The sequence below is a fragment of the Aotus nancymaae genome, unplaced genomic scaffold (genome assembly GCF_030222135.1).
Source record: "Aotus nancymaae isolate 86718 unplaced genomic scaffold, 86718_ANA_hifiasm-v0.15.2.pri h1tg000010l, whole genome shotgun sequence".
Classification (NCBI taxonomy): domain Eukaryota; kingdom Metazoa; phylum Chordata; class Mammalia; order Primates; family Aotidae; genus Aotus; species Aotus nancymaae.
Window position 1 is genome coordinate 30,431,361 of NW_026988421.1, and position 23,468 is coordinate 30,454,828.

Genomic DNA, 23,468 nt, shown 5'->3' on the forward strand with positions numbered 1-23,468 from the left:
TATGAAGGTTCCATAAAGCGTAATTAGAGCACAGAATAACTGTACCTTCCTTAGGAATAACAAGACTTACGGTAAAGGCAGTACTGGGCAACTTCTTTAATAGTGTTTTCCTCTGAGATGTCCTGTCACCACTATCTACATCTAAAAAACATGCTCGTATCTTGCCCTATAAACTGATGTCACAGTCCCACCATCCCCATTTTTGCTAGTGGTATCATTTTCCTAGTCAACCAAATTTTTTAGTCATCAGATACCACTGTTTGTCAGCTGTTGTAATAGGCAGTCTCTCTCGTTTCCCTAGTTTTAGAAGATGCTAATAATAAACACTTATTGGATACCTGTTACTTGGAGGATATTAAGCTAGATGGCAAGATCAGAAACAACATAGGCAGTACAGTAAAAGTGCTCATCTGGGAGTCTAAACATTACAAGCCATCTAAACATTGCAATTATTAAGGATTTTTTCCAATGGTCATGCATTTTCATTTTTTTTTCTTTTTTTTCACATAATAAATCATGCCTTTGTAATGAAGTGGTCATGCATTTTCTAAATATTTTAATATTGGTAAAGGATTTGCTATAGGGTGGGGGCTGCTGATGGTGTGTGGCTGGGGTTATGTCAGGGCAGCCTGATCTATATAATTTGGGCAGATGGTGTGAGTCAGAACAGACTATCATAGTGGGATCCCCAAACTTGCTTTTGATGCATGAGTTGGACCACTATTTTTTGTTGGGTAACAACTTTTCAGAGGGGAATGGCAGTTGTGAATTGTATACATTTCATTCTTTAAGCAGTATTATGAAAAACTAAGAATGTCTACAGAAAACAGTGTATAAAGCAAGTTATTTTCCATTCTTTTTGCTTTTTGTAAGTTAAAATAGCTAAGCTCTGCAAATACCATTCATCTGGAACAATTAAGGTCCCAGACATTCCTAGGTAATAAAAATCGAATGAGACAGGTAAGTGTACTTATTGAAGGGTGTGGACAGAGTGGTCTGGGAAGGCTTGCTTTAATGAAGACGAATTTATTTCTCTTTACCTCTTCTGACTTCCACTGTTAAGTAACCTTAGGCCTGCAGTTTCCTAACCACCTGGCTCCCTTGCCAATAGTCTGTCTCCACTTTCAGCCGTTTTGTAGATTCATTGGTCTTAAAGCACTGCTTTCCCATATTTCCCTACGCAAGAGTGCAGGGGTCCCCAAGCCCTGGGCCGTGGGACCAGTACCATACAGTGACCTGCTAGGAACCTAGCCAGACAGCAAGAGGTGAGCAGCGGTCGAGCGAGCATTATCGCCTTGAGCTCTGCCTGCTATCAGATTAGCTCATGGCATTAGATTCTTATAGAAGCGCGACCCCTATTGTGAACTGCGCATGCGAGGGTTGCGGTCTCCCTGTGAGAATCTTAACTAATGCCTGATGTTCTGAAGTGTAACAGTTTCATCCCGAAACGATTCCCCACACGCTCCCCCACAAACCCACCCGTCCGTTGGGTTAGAGGATTTTCCAACCCTAGTCTACCTTGTCCAGTATGGTTCCACCTCTAGCCTTTCAAGGCTTACACCATTAATGCCCTTAATTTCTCTTGTATTCATCTATCTCCCACCTAAACCTTTTTCCTTGCCTTTTTTATTTTTGGCAATATGTGCACATGGTTTAGAATGTAAAACGAAAGAAGAATATGTAGTGACGGCTACCATAGCACTCCTTACCATCACACAAGCCTTCAAGGAAACTGAAGTACTTACATTGGTCTCCCTGGAGGACGGTCCTCCGCTACCCGCCCCATGTGCTTAGCAATTCTGTTCCTATTGTCAGGATGGCCTTCATAAAGCCCTCACTGGACCAGAATTCTAGCACATAATAGGAACACAAGCGAGAGAGTGATGCAGTTATATTTAACATCTTTCTCTTCGTAACTTTCACAGCACTTTACTTGCAACAAGTTTGGTTGCTTCTGAAGTGCAGGATCTGTGCCGGAAGCAGGTGCGTGCCACACAGTGGGGCTCCGCATATACCGCAAAAGGACAAATAAACCGAACAGCTACCGCTTGAGAGTGAGCGAGTGGGTTCTCTGCACAAGAACGAACCGACCAGTCTCTTGTCCGAAAGGCCCTCTCCTTTTCTCTGCTTCGCTGCTCACTCCAGACCCCCGGCTGTCCTCTTCCCAACAGTTAACTAGCAGTGTACAGAAAAGAAAGCAACTTGCCTTCAAGGGAGCCTGCGCGGCCGCGCGGCTGGGAGAATTTTGTCCCGTGCGCTCCCCGTCTCACTAGTCGCGGACCAGGGCTACGCCTTGTGCGTCCCCGCGCAGCCGCAGTGCTGGGCGAGTGGGCGGGGCCGGCTGTTGGCGGCTGTTGGCTCGGCCCGGGAGTCGGCTGCACGTGCGGGCGGGGGCGATGCGTCACTGATCGGTAAGGCGCGGCGCGGCCGAGGGATCGGCTTTCCTCCCAAGCCTGCGGCTGGACTCCTTCTCAGTACCTTCTGCCGGGGAGCGACCCTTGGGAGAGGGGGTGACAGGAAGCTCACCAAGCAGGGGCGGCCCTCTGGCCGCCTGGGGCGGAGAAGTTGGCAAGGGGTCAGCGGGCTCCGCCAGGAGGAAAGAATGAGGGGACTGGGGCACTGGACTCCCCGGCTCAGGCTGCTAGAGAGCGCCAAGTTTCCGGAGGGAGAGGGTGGAAACTGGAGGGGGTGGACCTGTCACTCACGGGACTGAGGGTCCTTTTCTCCCGCTCCCAGGAGGAACTAGGATGAATATGACTCAAGCCCGGGTTCTGGTGGCTGCAGTGGTGGGGTTGGTGGTTGTCCTGCTCTACGCCTCCATCCACAAGATTGAGGAGGGCCACCTGGCTGTGTACTACAGGTGAGCGGCATGTGCAGTCAGTTCGGGCACTAGAGCAGCTAGAAAGGGTACTCCCGTTAGAGTGGAGTCTGGGAAGTTGTTCCCTCTGCAGCGTTCGGGGACGCACGTCCCATCTCTAGGGAAAGCACGGGGGTCGAAGAGGGCTTTTGCGGAGCACCCTCCAGGTGCTGACAGTTTTAGTGCTATGTTCGTTTTGCAGAGATTAAGTCTCCTTACAGTGAGTCTATACACAGCAAACTCAATCTTATTTGTAGAAAAATGAAGAAGGAAGAAAGGTAGTAGTCATTGTACCTCTGACTGAAGACATGGATAAATTATAGTTCGTCCAACTGTACAGGCTTTAGTTTGCCGCTATAGACGGTGTACAGAAAATTTGGTTCTGTTTATGGTTGTTCCTTAGACTTTTTCATTTAAAAGCTTCCAGTGTCTGGTTACGTCTTACAACACCGTGATGACCATGATGGTTGTTATATCCCTGCACCTCCGGGGACGTAAGCACAATACCGATGGGTCGTTCTCCTCCCTCCTTACTGTTTCTGTTCAGGTCGGGGACGGGAGTGGTATGGAAGCTGTTGCTCTCTTGTTGAGCCTGCTTAGCTTTTCCTTCAGCCTAATTACACAAGTTCCTTTTGATATAGACTAGTAAGAGAGAGGCCAGTTTGTGGAGAAATTGGAATAATGGTGTATTGAAAAAGAACGTCAAATTTTTGCTTTTTTCTTTTATCCCTCAAAACTGATATTTCTTTCAGATCCATCCAGAATCCTAGAAAAAGAACCATTTTAGTGGTATATCTTAGCAGACGGACCTCTAGCATAAGAAATTACAGATCAGCCCAGATTTCCTTCCAGTTTAGCATTGACTTTCTGATAGTAAAACCAGAGAAAGGACATTTCAACGAATGGCTCAAAGAATTAGTGATGAACCTAAAACAGTTCATCTTTTCTTGTTATTATGACTTTGCCAACGTGTTTATATTTTCAAGACAGGAAGCTAAGTTCTGTGAATTTACAAGGTGCAAAATAGAACGTCTGTTTTATTTGCTCCCAAAATGCCTCCTTTTTATAATTTCCTTATAGGGCTTGCTTTCCTAGTTCTCACATTCCAGAATTTGGTGAACAAGCCCTTATCCTATCTATTTAAATAGTCTTGCCACCCTTCATCTTTTCATGCTATTTTTTTTGTTTTCTATATAGAAACTTTATGTTCCCAGTATTTTAATTACCTTGCCGATAGATTGAAAGAATTATAAACCTCAGAAATTTGCTCTTTACTTCAAAGTTTGTGTTGTCTTGTTCTCAACCTGGTGATTAAATGTGTTATATATTTTGATTTTGTTCTTGTTGTGTACAGTTAATGTAGATACATTTACCTCTGCTAAAAGCCATTGTAATTTTTTAAACAAGTATTTCTCAGAAGGTTAAAGACCAAGGAGAATCCTTTGAACCTGAAAGTAGTGCTGGAGACCCAGAGGTACGGTTAGTTGAGCTTATGAAACAAGGTGTAACATTGACAATTCAATTTGATCTTTTTGCCTTTTTAGGTGTGGAGGTATTTTAAGCAGTTGTTCATTATGAGTAATTCATATTAGTGAGGCTTTAGTAGGTCAGTAGCATGAGTAAGAGTGAGTATTTATTATAGCACTTTAGATTTGGAAAGATAATTTCTCTTTTTATAATTTTGTCAAATTGAAACATCTTTTTGCAGGGGAGGAGCATTACTAACTAGCCCCAGTGGACCAGGCTATCATATCATGTTGCCTTTCATTACTACGTTCAGATCTGTGCAGGTGAGTGATTCCTAGGGAAGCCCCCATACCAGATAGACAGGTATGACAGGAGTTACCACACTTGTGGGTAGAGATAGATTTCCCTATTGCTTAAGCAGGTGGTGGTATTTACTTAAATGCAGGAGTTAACGTTCAGAGTACAGTTGTTACAACATAGGTTATGATGTTTAACCACCTCGCTTGCGTGAAATGAGTTAAAAGTATGAACCAGGCAACTTGGAAGACTGACTTCTGCCATCTGTATTGTGGTATGTAGCAAATTTTCTGTTGCTGCTATCACAATAAAAGCAAAAATTAGGAACACAAATAGACATAAAAACCAGTGATTATGTGGTTTAGAACAGTGTTTGGTTTCCATAGAGGCAGGCTCCTGGGCTACTGTTAATATGGAGGATCAAAATTTTTATACACAGCTTTTCTGCCTCATTTTTTTTTTTGCCTGGTACATTAAGCACAATTTTATGTAGAACTTTAGTGCATATTATATTTTGATGACATCCCAGGATGTTTGAAATAAGTGTCTGGTCATTGAAAAGTGTCTTGGCCATGAGAGACAATAAAAAAAATTATCTTTCAATACAGCAAGACAACAAAACTAGGATTAAGCTGTGACCACTTTTGCAAGCCCAGTGTGATCATAAATCTTTGGATTCAGAAGTTTGTCTGCCATCTGCTGCTAATTTTTCAGGACTTAGGAAAATTCTGTGTTATTTAATCTTGTAATCTTATGTCTAGGCTTCCTGCTAAGTGAGAGTTTAATTATAAATTCTTAAATCCCCTAGGTTTTCTTCCTGTCCCCTTTTAGATGGGTTAGGGAAGGAATTGTGTCTATTGAAGTGAAATGTATTCTTCCCCTTGTCAGACTGATTTCCTTGTTTTTCCATATTTATTTTATTCATTCTTTCCTTGGTTCATGTTGTCACTTCTTTATCTACCATTTCACTCTCCATTCCTTCTCTCCTGTCTAAATCTTGCCAGGCTTTTAAAGGCTTGTCCCAGATTCTTCCTCTTCTGATCTATAACTCTTAAAGTCTATATTGTAAATTTTGGCCATTTGTCTTATTTTCTTTAATATTGTTGTCTTGCATTGTTTGCTAAGTTTTTTGTGTGTTTTCTTTCCAGAAAGGCTCCAGATTTCTTAAAGGCAGGAGTAACACATATTTCTGGCTTTCTATTTATGGTGGGAGTTGTTAAATTGAGCTGATTTCTCAGGAAGCAATGTGGTGTAGTGAATGTGGGGACCTGGTGTTGTCACCAGTTGGTGGCGTGACTTTGGAAAAATTGCTTAACTGTCACAGACTTCAGTTAGTCTTCTGTGGAAAAAGGAGTTTTAATTACGTGATCTCATCAACAGCCCAAACAATCTATAATAATATTAGCAATGGCAGTACTAGACCCTTAAAAATCTAGGCTCTAAGGCTGGGCACAGTGGCTCATGCCTGTAATCCCAGCACTTTGGGAGGCTGAAGCAGGCGGATTGCTTGAGCCCAGGAGTTTGAGACCAGCCTGGTAAAACCCTGTCTCTTTAAAAAAAAAAAAAAAAAAAAAAAAAGGCTGTTTCTCTAAAAAAAAAAAAAGCAAGGCTGTAACAAATAGATCTTGTTCAAAGTCAGGTAAATCTGTCTCTGCCTTTATGATGCTTAGTATGTTAAGTCATACTGATGCAAATATGTAAGTAAAGGAGATATAGATAATAGTAAACAAATTTTGGAGTTCAATTGTGTATATAGTGTGTGTGTATGTATTTAGTAATAAACTATCTCATAAGAGATATTGTATATAGTAATAAACTATCTCTTATGAGATAGTTTATTACTAAATACATACACACACACACTGTATATAGTAAATGAAATTAGTACAGAGATTTCAGTGTAAACTAAAATACTTGCAGCACAAAAAAGTTTTAAATGCTAGAGCCAGCCAATGTGACTAAATATGAATGTTCTTTATGTGTGAAACAGTAACATTCTAGGAAAGATTTATATTAATAAAACCATATTTAAAAAGTGTTCTTGGCCGGGTGTGATGGCTCACACCTGTAATCCTAGCACTTTGGGAGGCTGAGGCAGGCAGATCACTTGAGGTCAAGAGTTCGAGACCAGCCTGGCCAACATGGTGAAACTCTGTCTCTACAAAAATACAAAAATTAACTGGGCATGGTAGAGCATGCCTGTGATCCCAGCTACTTGGGAGGCTGAGGCAGGAGAATCGCTTGAACCTGGGAAGCGGAGGTTGCAGTGAGCCGAGATCGTGCCCTTGCACTCCAGCCTGGGTGACAGAGCAAGATTCCATCTCCAGAAAAAACAAAAACAAAAACTGTTCTTAGGAGAATAAGACATAAATTTATTTTTAGAAATTTTTGGACCATATTAGAAAACATAGTCCAGATAAACAAATGGTTTAACAAACTTGGCAATTGAAAGGAATGTATATGAATGTGAAGTTCCATATATGATGTAAGAAGAAAAAACAATATTTAATTACATGAAAACCTTTAGCCTTCATAAAGTAACCGTAGATTCACTTTTTAAATAATTTTTCTATCATACTGAGAAAATAATGTTTTAAAGGAAATAAATAGAGTTTGTCTCTTTATCAGTCCCCTTTAGTGTACCTAGAACTGCCACTAATGTTTACCATCATTCTAATCTTTCAACCTAAGAGGTATTTTTTATTCTTCCCCTCCTCGAATTTTACATCACCTTCCTCTATTTATCCCCTGGATCGACAGCTTTCAATTTCATGGCCTTTACTGACTTAATCTAAATAAAGTAATTATTTAGCCTCCCAGCTGATTTTCTTGCCTCCATATAAGATGGAGAATGAGAACTACGTCACGTATGAGAAAAGGAATTGAGTAAACATATTTTTGAAAAGTTCATTTTGTGACTGTATTTAAGGTGAACTAGAGAGAGCTCAAACTCCCCAGCCAGCATTCAGGGCCCCTTATCTAATATCACCATGGCCTCTGTCAGAATTTCATCTTTCATCCAAATTGTCCGTTCTGCTCCAGGAAAGCCAATCTGCTTTCATTCACCTGTACACAGATTGTCTTCAACTGTGTGGATTTCAGTTGAATATTTATTGAACTTAAGATGTTCTTCTGCCTCATCTGTTCTTACTTCTCCCACTCTAGACCTGGCTTATAAATCCTTCACTTCAGAGAGCTTTTCAAACTACTATTTTTTTTTACTGTCTGTAATTTACCACTTACCAGTTCAATTTATAATGTTTTTGTTTGTTTGTTTTTGTACCTGTTAACGGATTTCGTTGTAAGATTTTGTGTCCTGTGCTGGATTGTGAACTCTTTGGAAACAGAGACTTCCTTTTTCCTTTGCTTTCTGCTTGATAAGATGCAGTGTGTCTGGAATGCACTCATTAGGTGCTGACCTATTTGAGGCCTTAGAGTACAGCAGGAAGTAATTCATTCTGGATCTGAACAAAGGTGTGACATGGGCAAAGCAATTAAGTACCAGATTGTTGGTACACCAGGAGGAAGCAGTACTAGTGGTAGCACTTCTATTAAAAAGGAAACCGAAAAGGACATGTAAGAGATCACTAGGTACTAAACTAAACTGTTGACCATAGCTTCAGAGAAGAAAGGTTGCTGTTGGCTTCAAGGGCAGCTTTGAGTGGTAGACTACTTGTATGCATATAATCTCTTTTATCTTCAACATTAATAGTAATATTAGCAGTGGAATCAAAGTTCAGAGCACGAGTCCTAGACAGAGTATCCATGTGAGCAAGCTGTGTTGTTTACAATCCCAGGCCAGTTCCAGGCAGATAAGGGACTCTGAAAGTTTTCTACTTATTAACAGATTGAACACTGAACCTTTCCTAGTGCATCTTGATTCAAACATTCGCTGTAGACCGGGCGAAGTGACTCACGCCTGTAATCTTAGCACTTTGGGAGGCCGAGGCGGGTGGATCACTTGAGGCCAGGAGTTCGAGACCAGCCTGGCCAATATGGTGAAACCTCACCTTTACTAAAAATACAAAAATTAGCTGGGGCGTGGTAACACATACCTGTAATCCCAGCTACTTGGGAGGTTGAGGCACGAGAATCACTTGAACCTGGGAGATAGAGGTTGCAGTGAGTTGAGATTGCACCACTGTACTCCAGCCTGGGTGACAAAGCAAAACTGTCTCCAAAAAACAAAATTGCTGTAAAATATTTTCTGTCTCAAGTCTTTCATTTCTACTAGGATACAAAAAGAAATGACTATTCTGAGAACTAATCTTTGGGAACTGAAATTGTGATGGGGCTCTGCTGCATTTACTGTTAGCAGCTCTGCAGAGATTTGCCTCTGGCACCTGTAGTTTTTTGACAATGTGTGTCTTGAGTGTTGATGAGATATCTTTTCCTCCCTAGACAACACTACAAACTGATGAAGTTAAAAATGTGCCTTGTGGAACAAGGTAAGCTTTCTTTTTGCCTACCAGCCTCCCTTTAGCTCAGATGGAGTTTCTGTTCCTAAAGCTGTGATCACTTAAACATCTTTCAGATAGGCATAATAGTTAACCCGAGGGGATTTCTGATCTGAGCATTGTTTGAGCAAAGGCCTATCTCCAAATAGGAGCTTTTCCATCTTACTAACGGTTTGAGTATTATTGAAAAAATTGGAGTTTTAGAGCAAGTAGACCTAACTGTATATTAGCACTGCTGCATCTGCTTTATTGACTATTTTTTAAATAGACTTTATTTTTTACAGCAGTTTTAGGTTCATAGTGAAATTGAGCAAAAAGTACAGTTTCTATATACCTCTTTCCCTAACAGATGCCTTTATTGACACTTTAAAGCTTAGTTTCCTCATTTATAAGAGGCAGTAAAATCTACCTTGCAGAGTTATTGTAAAGATTAGAATTACTGTATATGAAGTGCCTAACCCAGCACTTGGCCCAGAATAGGTGCTCAATAAAACATAGTTTAAAATTAATCATCTCACCTTCTCATCTGTCGTGTTAAATGCCATCTAATTTAGAGTTTCTGATTCAGTAGGTCTGGAGTGAGGCCTGAGAATTTGCATTTCTAACAAAAGTTCCTGGGTGATGCTGCTACTGGTGGTCTGAAGACCTCACTTTGAGAATTGCTGTCCTAAAGAGGTTTAGGGAAAGAAAGGCAAGTAGGGCCCAAATTATTTCTAGGGTATAAGCACTGCATTGAGTTGTATCAAAAGAAGAATGTGAAGTTCAAGGTATTTTTTAAATTACCTATTTTAAATGACCTAAAACATATATATATGTGTGTGTATATATATATAATATATATATATATTTTTTTTTTTTTTAATTTTTTTCTGAGATGGAGTCTTGCTCTGTCGCCAGGCTAGAGCACAGTGGCGCAGTCTCGGCTCACTGCAACCTTTGCCTCCCAGGTTCAAGTGATCCTTCCACCTCAGCCTCCTGAGTAGCTGGGACTACAGGCGCATGCCACCACACCCGGCTAATTTTTGTATTTTTAGTAGAGACGGGGTTTCACCATGTTGGCCAGGATGGTCTCGATCTTTTGACCTCATGATCTGCCTACCTCAGCCTCCCAAAGTGCTGGGATTACAGGCGTGAGCCACCGCGCCTGGCCAACCTAAAATATTACAGGTGTACAAAAGACATTGACATCTCTAGAGGGACAGAAATGCTTTTAAATAAGTGACTATTAATATGTTTGATTATCATCTTCTCCCCAGCTCTATCTATAACTCTGTTTTATGGATTCCCTTTAGTAGTTCACACTTCTTTTCCTTTCTTTGTTTTTAGTGGTGGGGTCATGATCTATATTGACCGAATAGAAGTGGTTAATATGTTGGCTCCTTATGCAGGTATGTTACCCATCAACCCTGTGGTTTTTATAGTTATTGCCAGAGGATTTATAGCTGAGAGATTCTCTGAGGAATAGAAGGATATTTTGACTTCATTGATCACTGATTAATAAATTTCTAAGGAATAGAGGCAAAAATAGGTCAGAAGTTCTGGACAGAGTTGACTTTCTGCAACTGTATGAGTTACTTTTCTCTGAGCTTAGTGTTTCTAAGAGCAAGATGGTCATTGGTTATTTCTAGAATAGGAAAGTCATATTTTATACAGTCAGGATGAGAGAGAATTTCCTTGTGTGTTAGAAATCTGTAACTGATCAATTCCTTGGGCCACACTGATTTGCCACCAAAGAGAAGTATTTTCTGGTTGAGATTTGCTGTAACTTGCAAAGCAGTCTGGAAGGCTTCAGTGTGGGGAAAGCATTTTCTTGATACAAGATGAAAACCTACAGAAATGGGGTGGGTGTAGGTACTATTGTAATCAAAAACTGAATTAGAAGCCCTGAAGAACGATGTGCCATTTTATATGTATGCTTGTTAATAAAACTGGCATGTCTAGTATGTACAGAATATTTTGTTTGGTGAGAACAATTTAAAAAGATGAAATTATAGCTTTTGCCATTGGGGTTTTAATTTTACTTGAGAAGACATAATACAGACTTAAAAAAAGATCTATTGGGATGCAAGATCATAATAAATTTCACATCACCGGTACAGGCACAAATAGTGAAAAGATTTCAGAGTAGAGAGCAGGCATATTACCATCAAGTACATTTGGATTGTATTTTTTAGAGATTAAGCATTTCCTTTGTATTTTTTTCTTCTTTTATTTTATTTTATATTTTATTTTTGAGATGGAGTCTCACTCTGTAGCCCATGCTGGAGTGCAGTGGCACTGTCTTGTCTCACTGCAACCTCCTCCTCCCAGGTCCCGGTTGAAGCAGTTCTCCTACCTCAGCCTCCCAAGTAGCTGGGATTACAAGCACAAGCAACCGTGCCCAGCCAATTTTTGTATTTTTAGTAGAGACGGGGTTTCACCATGTTGGCCAGTCTGGTCTTGAACTCCTAAACTCATGATCTACCCGCCTCGGCCTCCCAAAGTGCTGGGATTACAGGCGTGAGCCACCGCACCCAACCGCTTCCTTGTCTTTTTTTCCTCTCCTTTCCTTGATCACAAATCACTGGAATGGATTATGATTGAAAATTGAAAAGGGGAAGGGACTGATGATTCCTTAGCCAAAGATTAAATAGGAAACTATTAGATACAATGCTTTTCGGAAATGATCAAGCAAATTATTTAGTCATTAAGTATTTATTGATGGCCTATCCATTAATTTTTTTTTTCTTTTTTGAAACAGAGTCTTGCTTTGTCGCCTAGGCTGAAGTGCAGTGGTGCCATCTTGGCTCATTGCAATTTCTGCCTTTTGGGTTCATGCAATTCTTCTGCCTCAGCCTCCCTAGTAGCTGGGACTATAGGTGTGCACCACCACGCTTGGCTAATTTTTCTATTTTTAGTAGAGACAGGGTTTCACCATGTTGGCCAGGCTGGTCTCGAACTCCTGATCTCAAATGACCCACCTGCCTCAGCCTCCCAAAATGCTAGGATTACAGGATTGAGCCACCACACCCAGCCATGTCTATTAATTGTGATTTGAAATCCAGTTGCATCTAATATCCCACATGAGAAGGCCAGTGAAGCAAATTCTTGGATCTGAAGACAGAAAGCAGCATGTTTTCAGAGAGAACAGGTTCTGACATGGTCTAGTTTGTACCTTTTGGGACATTTCTAAAATTCTCTGGTTCTTAGTTTCCTAATATGCAAATATAGGAAAAATTCAGTGCTAATTTATGTAAATTACCTGATATAAAGCCCAGCTTGGTAAATGTTTGCTTCTTTTCCCTTCTAGCCTGCTGTCTTTTTTTTAACAGCTTTAAAAAATTGCCTTTTAAAAAATGTGTTTTTTTGCAGCTGCTTTCTTTTTTTATTTCTACTGTTCCTCAATTTGCTTAGTCTCTCTTTACCTCTTAGCTAAACTTTTGCAGTAGTAATTGCCTTTTGTTTTCCTGCCTCTGATCTCTCTGCCTCCCAATTCATCTTCACACTGCTGGCCAGAGTAAATCTGACTGTCATGCCGTTGCTTGAAAACTCTGATAGTTCCTTATTACATCCAAAATAATGTATACTTTAGTGTGGACTTTAAAGTTAGCCCGTGTTTGACGGGCTAGCCAGCAGGTGTTTGGCATTAGTATTGCAAATGCAAGGGTATTTGGAAAATTGAGCACAAGCAACACATCAGGATTTGGTAGTTGTGGTTTTTGGTTTCACTATTTTGTTGGCACTTTTCCTCATGTGTAATATATCACCCTGACTGTTGCCCTGGCTGACTTTGAAGGTACCTGAGTCATTGTTGGGTAAAACAAACATGGGTTGTACTTCTCCTTCAGTGTTTGATATCGTGAGGAACTATACTGCAGATTATGACAAGACCTTAATCTTCAATAAAATCCACCATGAGCTGAACCAGTTCTGCAGTGCCCACACACTTCAGGAAGTTTACATTGAATTGTTTGGTAAGTATCTTAATTCTTTTAAATATGTAAATAGCTAATTGGAAATCTTGTTCAGCTTATTTATTAAGGTTATATTGGTAAACCTTAGTGTTATTTAAGCATTTCAAAGTAGCTCTGAATTTATCATAGAGCAGTTGTCTTTAAAATATTTTTTATCTTAAGTTTAAATTTTTTATATAACTTGGTAGAGACTGGAAAAACTACTCACAGACTATATTCTGCTTTTACTGTAATAACTTGTTGAAAATTAGCTTTGTTTCCATTTTAATAGGTAATTGAAAGAAATTTAGAAACCTGTGTCTTGAGGCTCCCATTTTGATGATTTGCTAGGAGGCTCGTGGGACTCAGCATATAGTTGCCTTCACGGCTAAGATTTATCACAGCCAAAGGGCACAAACGAAATCAGCTGGAGGAAAAGGCACATCAGCAAAGTGCGGAGGAAGCAGGTGCAGGCTTCCAAGAGTCCTGTCACCGTGGAGTCAAATGTGTGCCTAATTCCCACAGCAACAATCTGCGACAACACATGTGAAATATTGTCTACTAGGGAAGCTCATTAGAGACTCATTGCCCGGGGTTTTCACTGGGGGCTGGTTATGTAGGCACCCTCTGCCTACCGTAGACATATCAAAATTCCAGACTCCTAGAAGGAAAGCAGGTGTTTGGCATAAGCCACGTTGTATAAACAGTGCAGGCACGGCACAGCAAGTCAATTGTATCACCTCTGGGAACAGTGGGACCCTTCCACAAATCCAAGTTACTGGGTGCCAACCAAGGACGAGTTTGCAAAAGGCCTTTCTTAACTCACTTCTGTACAACTTACTTTTCATTTATGATAGTGAAGGTTGTGACCAGGGAGTGGGTTGCTGGTGTTGGTAGCTAGCCCATTTTTCCCTCCTAAAATTTTTAGTGACTTTCTTTTTTTTTTTTGAGATGGAGTCTCACTCTGACACCCAGGCTGGAGTGCAGTGGCGCGATCTTGTCTCACTGCAACCTCCACCTACTGAATTCAAGTGATTCTTCTGCCTCAGCCTCCTGAATTGGGACTACAGGCGTGTGCCACTATGCCCAGCAAATTTTTTCGTATTTTTTAGAAGAGATGGGGTTTCACCATATTGGCCAGGCTGGTCTTGAACTCCTGACTTTGTGATCTACCTACTCGGCCTCCCTAAGTGGTAGAATTACAGGTGTGAGCCACCATGCCGCCGTGAATTTCTAAGATGAAGGAATAAGCAAGAGTAATCAATTTAAAATCTACCATGAGTCCTCTTAGGTGATTGTCAACCACTGCAATGGCATATGTGGAAACTGATGGATCCTGCTTTGTCTCACCACCAGTCGTTAAAGTAGTGAAAGTACCATTGAGGTGAATAGAAAGTGCATGAGTTACAAGGCCAAATAGAGTGATAGCATCTTTATTGTTCATGCTGTGTGTACTTCAAATAGTTTTCTCTGAGCTCTTCTCTCTCTTTAAATCCAAAATAACAGTAAGGCTGAGATTCATGGAAATGAAGTTTAGTTATTTGAGAATTTTGAGTAAAGATTTCCTGAATATAGGAATTTGCTTTTCTGTGAGAATCAGGGTACATATTGAGTAAGAGCCCTGAATTAAGATACTAGAGATCCAGATTCTCCATTTATTAGATCAATACATTTTAACCAATAGTTGTTTATCGAGTAAATAAGTCTAATAAGTTACCCAGTAAATAAGTTCATCAATAGTTAAGTAATACATTTATTGGATGAACTTATCGGATAAACAGAACAGCTGATTGTCATCTTCCTTCCTTAATTTCTTTATTAAATAATTCCTCACAATTTTTTTCTACACAATAGGGAAGAAAAGACAGTTTAAGCGCTGTAAAAGAATAGTACTGTGGAAACTTCAGGTCTAATAATGATTAGTTTTGTTTCATTATGAATACAATGTTAAAAAAAAATTATCATGGATCTGTTGTTCTCGGCTTAAAAAACAGATCAAATAGATGAAAACCTGAAGCAAGCTCTGCAGAAAGACTTAAACCTCATGGCCCCAGGTCTCACTATACAGGTAAGTTCTTTTCCTAGGGAAATTCTCTGGGAATTTTGAGAGCTTTGAGTTTGTTCCTCCCTTCATTGGATTATTTATTTATTCAGCAATTATTTAATTGAGATGCTGTGGTGATTTATAGAATACCTTTCTCAATTTGACTTTAGGTCTCTGCCAAAGTAAAATACTGTCATGGCTTACCAGGGTGACATTTGTGAACTCCTAGATGGAACTGATAAGCTGAGGCTCTTACAAGGAAGTGAAATTCATATTTCTGCCATGTATGAAGCATTAAGATACAGTAATGATTATAAATCAGTGTAAGCATAATCACTGCCTTCAGTAAGATTACGAAAAGGGAGTTCAAGTGTAAGATTTGAATAATTCTGGACAAAACAGTTGTCACAAAGTATTAATTGACAGATGAATCTATTGAATGATCATTGCTGTGAGAGCAAGAGAACATTGGAAGACAGTGTGCCCAGGAGAGGACTGTGAGTGGGTTGAGATTTTAAGTAGGTTTGGAAAAATTAATTGGATTTAAATGGGGGAAGAATGAAAAAGGTATTTCAAGTGGGAGGGATATCCCTAGTAAAAGCAAAGTAGCAGATGAATTTAGTGGTGGCAGTAGTGGTGGCGGTGGCTTTAGCATTGGGAAATAGAATGGAGAGATGTTATACCCCTGCTGTTTTTGGGGTCATTGTGTTTTCAGATTGTGAACCCACAAATCTGAAATTTTACAATTTTACAAATTGTAAAATCAACTTTAGTAGGTCTTGAACAGCAGCTTAAATAAAATGGAATAGAATAGGAAAAGAAATGGCATGTAATAAGTTTAAATATTCTGTGAAACTTGTGTTTTATAAAAGTGTCAGGGGGTAGGTGTTTATATTAGGTGTCAGTGCACAATGTGTTTCTCACTGTGTCCATGGTCAGTAACATTCAAAAGCCACTGCTCTGGATCCAGATGACCTAAGAAGTGACATTGAGGTTTCTCTAGTGTCCCTTCTCAGGGGCTATAGGAGACCAGTTGATTGTTGTGATGAACATTACTGCAACTAGAGCTTATCACGTTTCTCAATTCTGTACACTCAGCAGCACTGCTACTGAGAGTGTGCATTCACTGTGATTGTGTGTGTTCGTGCTTCTCATAAGACTGGAAAGATAGGTGGGGTTTTTCTCGTGGCTTCATTCGTGCAGTGTCATTATCTCAGGCACCTGAGAGTGAGCCACCAGAACTAAGGGGTCATTTGAAATGTCCGGAGGTAACTTTGTAAAATCTTCCGAGTTGTTCAAGTCAGTTGTAGCTGGAGTCGCTTTTTAATTTTAAAGATAGTGAACGTGAAGGTCAGCTGTTCTTAGATTCTGCCCAGGGGGTCACTCAGAGATCTAGCTCATTCAACAGCTGTTTAGAATTCCTTGCCTTATATTACTTAGCCATTTTTCTGTTCCCAAGTTTTTGCTATTAAACAATAGTGTAATGAACATTCATGACACATGTTCTTGTATGTACAAATTATCTTTCAAACTGACTGTACAAATCTACATTCTTTTTTTTTTTTTCAGACAGAGTCTCGCTCTGTTACCCAGGCTGGAGTGCAATGGTGCAGTCTTGGCTCACTGCAACCTCTGCCTCCCAGGTTCAGGCGATTCTCCTGCCTCAGCCTCCCGAGTAGCTGGGATTACAGGCGCCTGCCACAAAACCTGGCTAATTTTTTTTTGTATTTTTAGTAGAGACAGGGTTTCACCACGTTGGCCAGGTTGATCTCGAACTCCTGACCTCGTGATCTGCCTGCCTCAGCCTCCAAAGTGTTGGGATTACAGGTGTGAACCAGTGCGTCCGGCCCCTCAAATCTACATTCTTAACAGCAGTATATGCAAATAAGTGTGACCCACAGACTCATCAACATTGGAAGCAGTCCGACATACTGATTGTTACCATACGGATGGATTGTTACCATATGGATGAGTTATATCTCCCTTTGATTTGCATTCCCTTGGTTATTAATGAGGTTGAACATCTTTTGATATATTTATTGGTCATTTATACTCTCTTCTGTTGCTCACCCATTCATATCCTTTCCCCTTTTTTCTGTTGGATTATTTTCTTTCTTACTGATTTGTTCTGTATATATTTGGAATTTTTATACACACACGTTATATATGTTGTAGAAAAAAGCTAGATGTTAGAAGAATGAAGAAGAATACAGTGAAATTCACCAGCAATCTTATTATGCAGGGATAACATCATTTGTTATATCTTTCCTGACTCTTCTTAGTATATATACAGGAACAAATGTTTGTAGATGTAAATGCATATATGCTCAACTAAAGCAGAATCTTACCATACCTGCTTTTTTCACTAACATTGTCTGTGAACATCTTTCCAAAATAAAAATAAGGGTTTGGTAAATCATTACTTTTAATGGTTATTTTTAGTGAATCTCTATGGTTTCAATTTTTTTTGCTATTATATACATGTTGGAATGACCAAGCTTATATATTCTGTACATCTTTTTAAATCTTTCTCTTATGATAAATTCTTGAAGTGGGATTGATGATCAAAGTGTATGCCCTGTTTGGGGGCTTATTGATACATACTACCAAATCACCTTTTGGAAAAATGTTAGCAGCTCCCACCTTCTCATCAGCAGTGTTGGTAAGCTGTAGTTCTTACACATTTGATTGCATTGCATGATTGTATTCAAATAATTAGCAGATGCAAGCTTTCTCTTTCTCTCTTAATTCTTTTGGAGAAAATTGATCTGGTATTTCGTATTAGTTATTGAAGTTGATTACCCTAGGTTATTTATTGGCCATTTTTACTTTATTTATAAATTGTTGGTTTTGCCTATTTATTTAGTTTTTTTTTAGTTAATGATATTTCTAACTGATTTTAATAAGCTATTCTTGGCTGGGCATAGTGGCTTACATCTGTAATCGCACCACATTGGGAGGCTGAGGTGGGAAGCTCCCTTGAGCAGGAGTTTGAGGCCAGTCTGGGTAGCATAGTGAGACCCCTTCTCAAAAAAAAAAAATTAGGTGGGTGTGGTGGCATGTGCCTGTAGTCCCAGCTACTTGTGAGGCTCGGTTGGGAGGATGACTTGAGCCCAGCAGGTTGAGGCTGCAGTGAGCTGTGTTCATGCTGTACTCCCATCTGGATAACAGAGCAATACCATCTATAAATAAATAGCATTTGTACATAGAGAACTTGTTTTTGAACCTTACCCTTTGAGAGGGGTAGAATTCATTTTAGAAAATAAGCTATTTTTTATATGTTAGATATTATAGCTCTCTTATATATGTATAGGAAACATTTTCTTCTAGTTTTTTTTTTTTTTTTTTTTGCCATTTAACTGTGTTTTTTCTCCACTGACAACTTTGAAGTTTTAATCTTTTACCTAGTAATTTCAGTGATTTATGTCTTTATGGTGTGTTGCTGAGCTGGCATGTTTTAAGAGTCTTTCACCACCTCAAAAGTATCGGAATTAAAGTTACAAATTACAAAAATGTTATCTGCTTTTACAGTCATGTTCTTTTTTTTTTTTTTTGAATCAGAGCTTTTGTTGCCCAGACTGGAGTGCAATTGTGCAATCTCGGCTCACTGCAACCTCCGCCTCCCAGGTTCAAGCGATTCTCCTGCCTCAGTCTCCAGGCATGCGCCACCACATCTAGCTAATTTTGTATTTTTAGTAGAGATGGGGTTTCTCCATGTTGGTCAGGCCGGTCTTGAACTCCCGACCTCAGGTGATCCACCCACCTCAGCCTCCCAAAGTGCTGGGATTACAGGCGTGAGCTACCGTGCCTGGCATACAGTCGTATTCTTAGATTTAAGTCTTTTAATTCATCTGGGATCCATTTTGATCTCAGTTGCAAAGTAGGCCTTCAACTCCATCCCCCAACCCCAAATAGGGTAACAGTAGTAATTACTGAATAATTTATTTTTCTATCTTCCCCCTTCTTTGAAATAGTATGTATGTTATATGCTACATTCTATTATATACTAGAGTCCTTTTCCGAACTTAGTTCTGTTCCATTGATCTTCCCATTCCTACTCTTTCATTAGTTATTGAGTCCTTGGTCTTTTCTTATCAAATCGCATTTTCTCCTGTTTTTCCCATCTTGTCAGTTAATGGCATCCCCCTCCCCTCAAACCATTCTAGAAGTGTAGGAGGCATGTTTGACAACTGCCTGACCCTCAACATCTCATCAGTCCCTGTGTCCTGCTGATTCCACCACCAAAATCCCTGTATTAATAAAACTAACCACACCTCTATCTTCACTGCCATCTCAAGCCAGGCTGCCAACTCTTACCTTGACATGTCCAGTAGCCCCCTGTCTTCTTTCCCCACTTTCACTTTTACCTTTGTCTACTTCATTTTCTGCACAACAGCCAGAAGGATCTTTTAAATTTACTTGTTTTTATTTGCTGTTTTTATAAAAAGTTATTGAATGAAAAAATATAGTTTTGTTGTATGTTCTTATAGTGGTAGAGAAGATCTCCTTTGATTTAGGGTTAAATTTTTTTTTAATTTTTATATTTTGCAATAACTTAAGCATACCCTAGAAGAGAAGAGCTCCTTTGCTTTGGTTGCTTTTGTCTTGTTATAAAACAATTTTTTATAATAGTTGGAATGCATTTTAAGAATTTCAAGTCTGTTTTTGAGCTTTGTTATTTTTAACACATTACCATATGGTTGTGATAATTCAACTTTTTATTTAATTTTAAAATCTGGCAAGAGACATCATCTTTTAAAAAATAATGGCCTTTGCTGTTTCTGCCAGCTTCATCTCACAGATGAGTTTTCATTATCGATACTTTCAAGCTGTATCAGGCACCTAAGGAGGCGTGTATGTGTTGTGTTGTTTTGTTTTGAGACAGGGTCTCCCTTTGTTGCCCAGGCTGGAGTGCAGTGGCACTATCAGAGCTCACTGCAGCTTTGAACTCCTGGACTCAAGCGATCCCCCTGCCTTAGCCTAGCAAGTAGCTGGGAGTACAGGTGCACACCACCATGTCTGGCTAATTTTTTAAATTTTTTGTAGAGATGGGCCGTCGCAGTGTTGCCCAGGCTGGTCTCAAACTCCTGGCCTCATGCGATCCTCCAATATAAGTTAAAAATAGGAACACAGTTTATGGCTTTACTTTATCATATCAGCCTTTTTGTTTTTTAGAATTTCTGATTTGGAGGAGAAACTCATCCTAAGTTATTACCAATGGATTTAATGAATTTTAATGCTGTTCAACATGTAAAAATCACAATGATTTTTTTTAATCATTGAGAAATGTGATTGATTCTTGTTAGATTTATCATATATCTACAACTTGAATTCACTGCCTTCTAGTAATTTTTTGGGTTAAATGACATGAGAGCAACCTTATCTTGTTCACTGCTATATCCACAATTCCTGCAACAAATAGCGCTTGACACACAGTAGGGACCTGATAAATATTTATTGTTGAATGAACATTCTCTGTTAACAGGCACTATTTTATTTTGTTCCTTTCCATATATTTATATCCCATTTTTCTTCTTGAAAAACTACTCTGGCAGATTAGAATGATGAAACTGGTCATCTTTGATTTTTTTTCCCTATGTTATTTAAGAGAGTGACTATATTATAGGCTGTTTTTTTATTTATAATGTGTGCTTAACACCCAGGGGTCAGTTTCAACAGATATATTTATTTCATTAGACATTTTTTTTTTCTCCATTCACTCTGTGTGTGGAGGGTGGGGGCATTATTTTATTTTATTTTATTTTTTGAGGTTAAGAGTGGAGGTTTAATAGGCAAAAGAAACAGGAAGGAGAACAGCTGTCACTCTTGAGTGAGAGAGGGGTGCCCAAGTGGGATTACCCCGTCATTTTACTTTTAAAATCTCTTATGATGCAACTTACTCATGGTATCTATACAGTAAGTGTTTATGTTTTCAGACATTTGAAAATCTGAGATTTCCCAAGATTGGCAAGCACAATGTAGTGTGTTCTTTAGCCTCATTCAGTAAAATAGGAGTCTTCGAAAGACAGTCGTGGCTGGGCGCAGTGGCTCACGCCTGTAATCCCAGCACTTTGGGAGGCCAAGGTGGGTGGATCACCTGAGATCAGGAGTTCGAGACCAGCCTCGCCAACATGCTGAAACCTTGTCTCTATTAAAAAAATACAAAAATTAGTTGGGTGTGGTGGTACATGTCTGTAATCCCAACCACTAGGGAGGCTGAGGCAGGAGAATTACTTGAAGCCGGGAGGCAGAGGTTGCAGTGAGCCGAGATTGCACCACTGCACTCCAGCCTGAGTAACAAGAGCAAAACTCTGTCTTAAAAAAAAAAAAAAAAAGACAGTCCTACTTTATGCTGCTTTTAATAAGGCTAAAAAGATATGTGGCCAGTTTCTTAATTAAATGCAGTATGACAGTGCTTCCCTTAGTCACATGGTGAAATCTGCCATCTCACAAAATCTGGTCCTGAATTTTTATTTGTCTTCTGGATGTCTCCACTGAGTTGTGGGGCCTCACATGTGTCACTGCCAGTGTGTCGTGAGTTCTTTCCACACAGCCTTCAGCTGCTTATTCCATTCCACTGTAATCCTTATATTTAGTTGTGATAGTCCTTAAAATTACCTACAAATTTGACTCATCTATTTCATATTGGGAATGCTATATTGCTTAAAAGTTTTAAAAGCCTTTAAAGAAGAGTAAGTGCTTAAAGGCTTTGTTATAATACTTAAAAGGTTAGCCAGTATTCAGAGGAAAAACTTTTCTTCAGACCAGCAAAGTGTTTCTTGTATGTGTTTGCAGTATAGGTGGGGCAGCGGGGGTAGGTATGTGGGTATCGTATGTTTAGTAAAATCAAAAACTTTCGAGAGATCAAGTCCTTGATGTAGAAAAGTCAGCCTTCAAAAAACCAACAGGTACATAATCTTAACTATGTCCAGGTAGACAATCTTAATTAATGTCAAATAACACTATGATTAGGGAAACACCATGTCTAGTAAACACTGTCCATAAAGACAGACTTTATTCTGAGTTAGAGTTCAGGAAGAAAGAATATAAGCAATTAATTGATTTTTTTTTTCCTTCAGCCACTGGGCTGTTTACTTATAGCAAATACTGAGTGATTGCAGGGGGTGGAAGTGATAAGTTAATTTACTCACTACTCACTGTGTTAAATTGCATATACCAACCTAGGTTTTTTTGTTGCTTTTGTATTTGAGTAATTGTTTCTGACTTTACAATTTCAGTCTTGGAACTTTACCTTCCCAACTTCTTTGGTTTACAGGGTTAAAAAACAAAGCAAAACATCTAATGACCTTTGTAAAACATCTTTTAAGGGAGAACCTTTTTCCTAAGGTAGTTGTTTTCTCCTTGGGTACAGTGGTTTTTCCTATCTGACATTGTTTAAGGAAATAAGCAGCAGCTTGTCTTTGATTCTTGATGTGGTGGCATGAAAAGTAAATGTTCTGCTGGGCTCCCCAAACGTGTTAGTAGGCCACTGTATTATGGTTGTTGTTTTATTAGATTAGTATCATTTGAGGAGCTCTGCTGTAGAAGGTTTAATTTGAAGATTTAATCTTTCAAATATACTTTGGCTTTTTCACTTTTATTTTTTAGGCTGTGCGTGTTACAAAACCCAAAATCCCAGAAGCCATAAGAAGAAATTTTGAGTTAATGTGAGTAATATGCATGGGATCCCAATATTTCTGTATAGGGCTGTCTATATATTAATACTCCAGTCTAGAGGAAACATGTGAGATAATACACTCTGGGGTGGAGTATGTGTCTGTCTTCTTTACTCTTACTCTAGTAATATTGCCTATTCTTGTGTCGTAATTCCCACTAGACTCTTATTAGTGTTCTCTTTATGTATGGACATTCAGAAGCAGTTTCAGTGGCTAAAGATGCAGTTTGCTGTAAAAGTATTGCTGGAAGCTTAAGGAGCTATAATTTTATGTGACTAGTACCTTGAATTAAATATTAATAGAGGACAGAGTCCTGAAGCTGTTAAGATTGAAGAGAGTGCTCATATTTTGTTTCTGTGTTGTAATGGAGATATCTTGTTGGTATAAAGTTTGGTTTTCCATTATATGTGATTGCATATCTAAAATTAGACCCGGTTCTTTATGCTGTGCCTCTAGGGAAGCCTTGCTTGTGTTGACTCCTGGTAGTCTTCTCTTTTATGTGTCCAGGGCAGGCTGGGAATGAGAAGACATGAAATTAGTTTTAAGAGGATCCCTTTTAGGGGAGTACTTACTGTGTTTGAAATGGCAATTATTGTTTTCGTATGACAGGTACTAAAAAGAACTAACAGTCTTTAGGAAATTTGGCTGATAGGTTAAAAGGGAAAATGTAAGATGGAAAAATAAATTTACAGAAGTCAAGGATACCACAGATGTATAAATACTGGAGGTCCAAGGAGC

At 39.3% G+C, this 23,468-nt stretch overlaps 1 protein-coding gene across 3 annotated transcripts in view; it reads left to right on the forward strand.

The window, feature by feature from the left end:
- The first annotated feature begins 2,342 nt into the window (after positions 1 to 2,342).
- ERLIN1 (ER lipid raft associated 1) overlaps positions 2,343 to 23,468 on the forward strand; it is a 38,933-nt gene continuing 17,807 nt past the window's right edge. Inside the window, exons 1-8 of one of the 3 annotated variants that reach the window (XM_012439532.2) lie at positions 2,343 to 2,411; positions 2,737 to 2,860; positions 4,566 to 4,647; positions 9,023 to 9,069; positions 10,405 to 10,466; positions 12,906 to 13,031; positions 15,005 to 15,078; positions 22,663 to 22,721. In XM_012439532.2, coding sequence (XP_012294955.1) covers positions 2,748 to 2,860; positions 4,566 to 4,647; positions 9,023 to 9,069; positions 10,405 to 10,466; positions 12,906 to 13,031; positions 15,005 to 15,078; positions 22,663 to 22,721 — 563 coding nt within the window. In that variant the 5' untranslated portion in view covers positions 2,343 to 2,411; positions 2,737 to 2,747. Of the gene's footprint in view, positions 2,412 to 2,507; positions 2,576 to 2,736; positions 2,861 to 4,565; positions 4,648 to 9,022; positions 9,070 to 9,660; positions 9,770 to 10,404; positions 10,467 to 12,905; positions 13,032 to 15,004; positions 15,079 to 22,662; positions 22,722 to 23,468 lie in introns of those variants that run through there. The other 2 variants (XM_012439534.2, XM_021672949.2) reach the window with 2 other exon arrangements.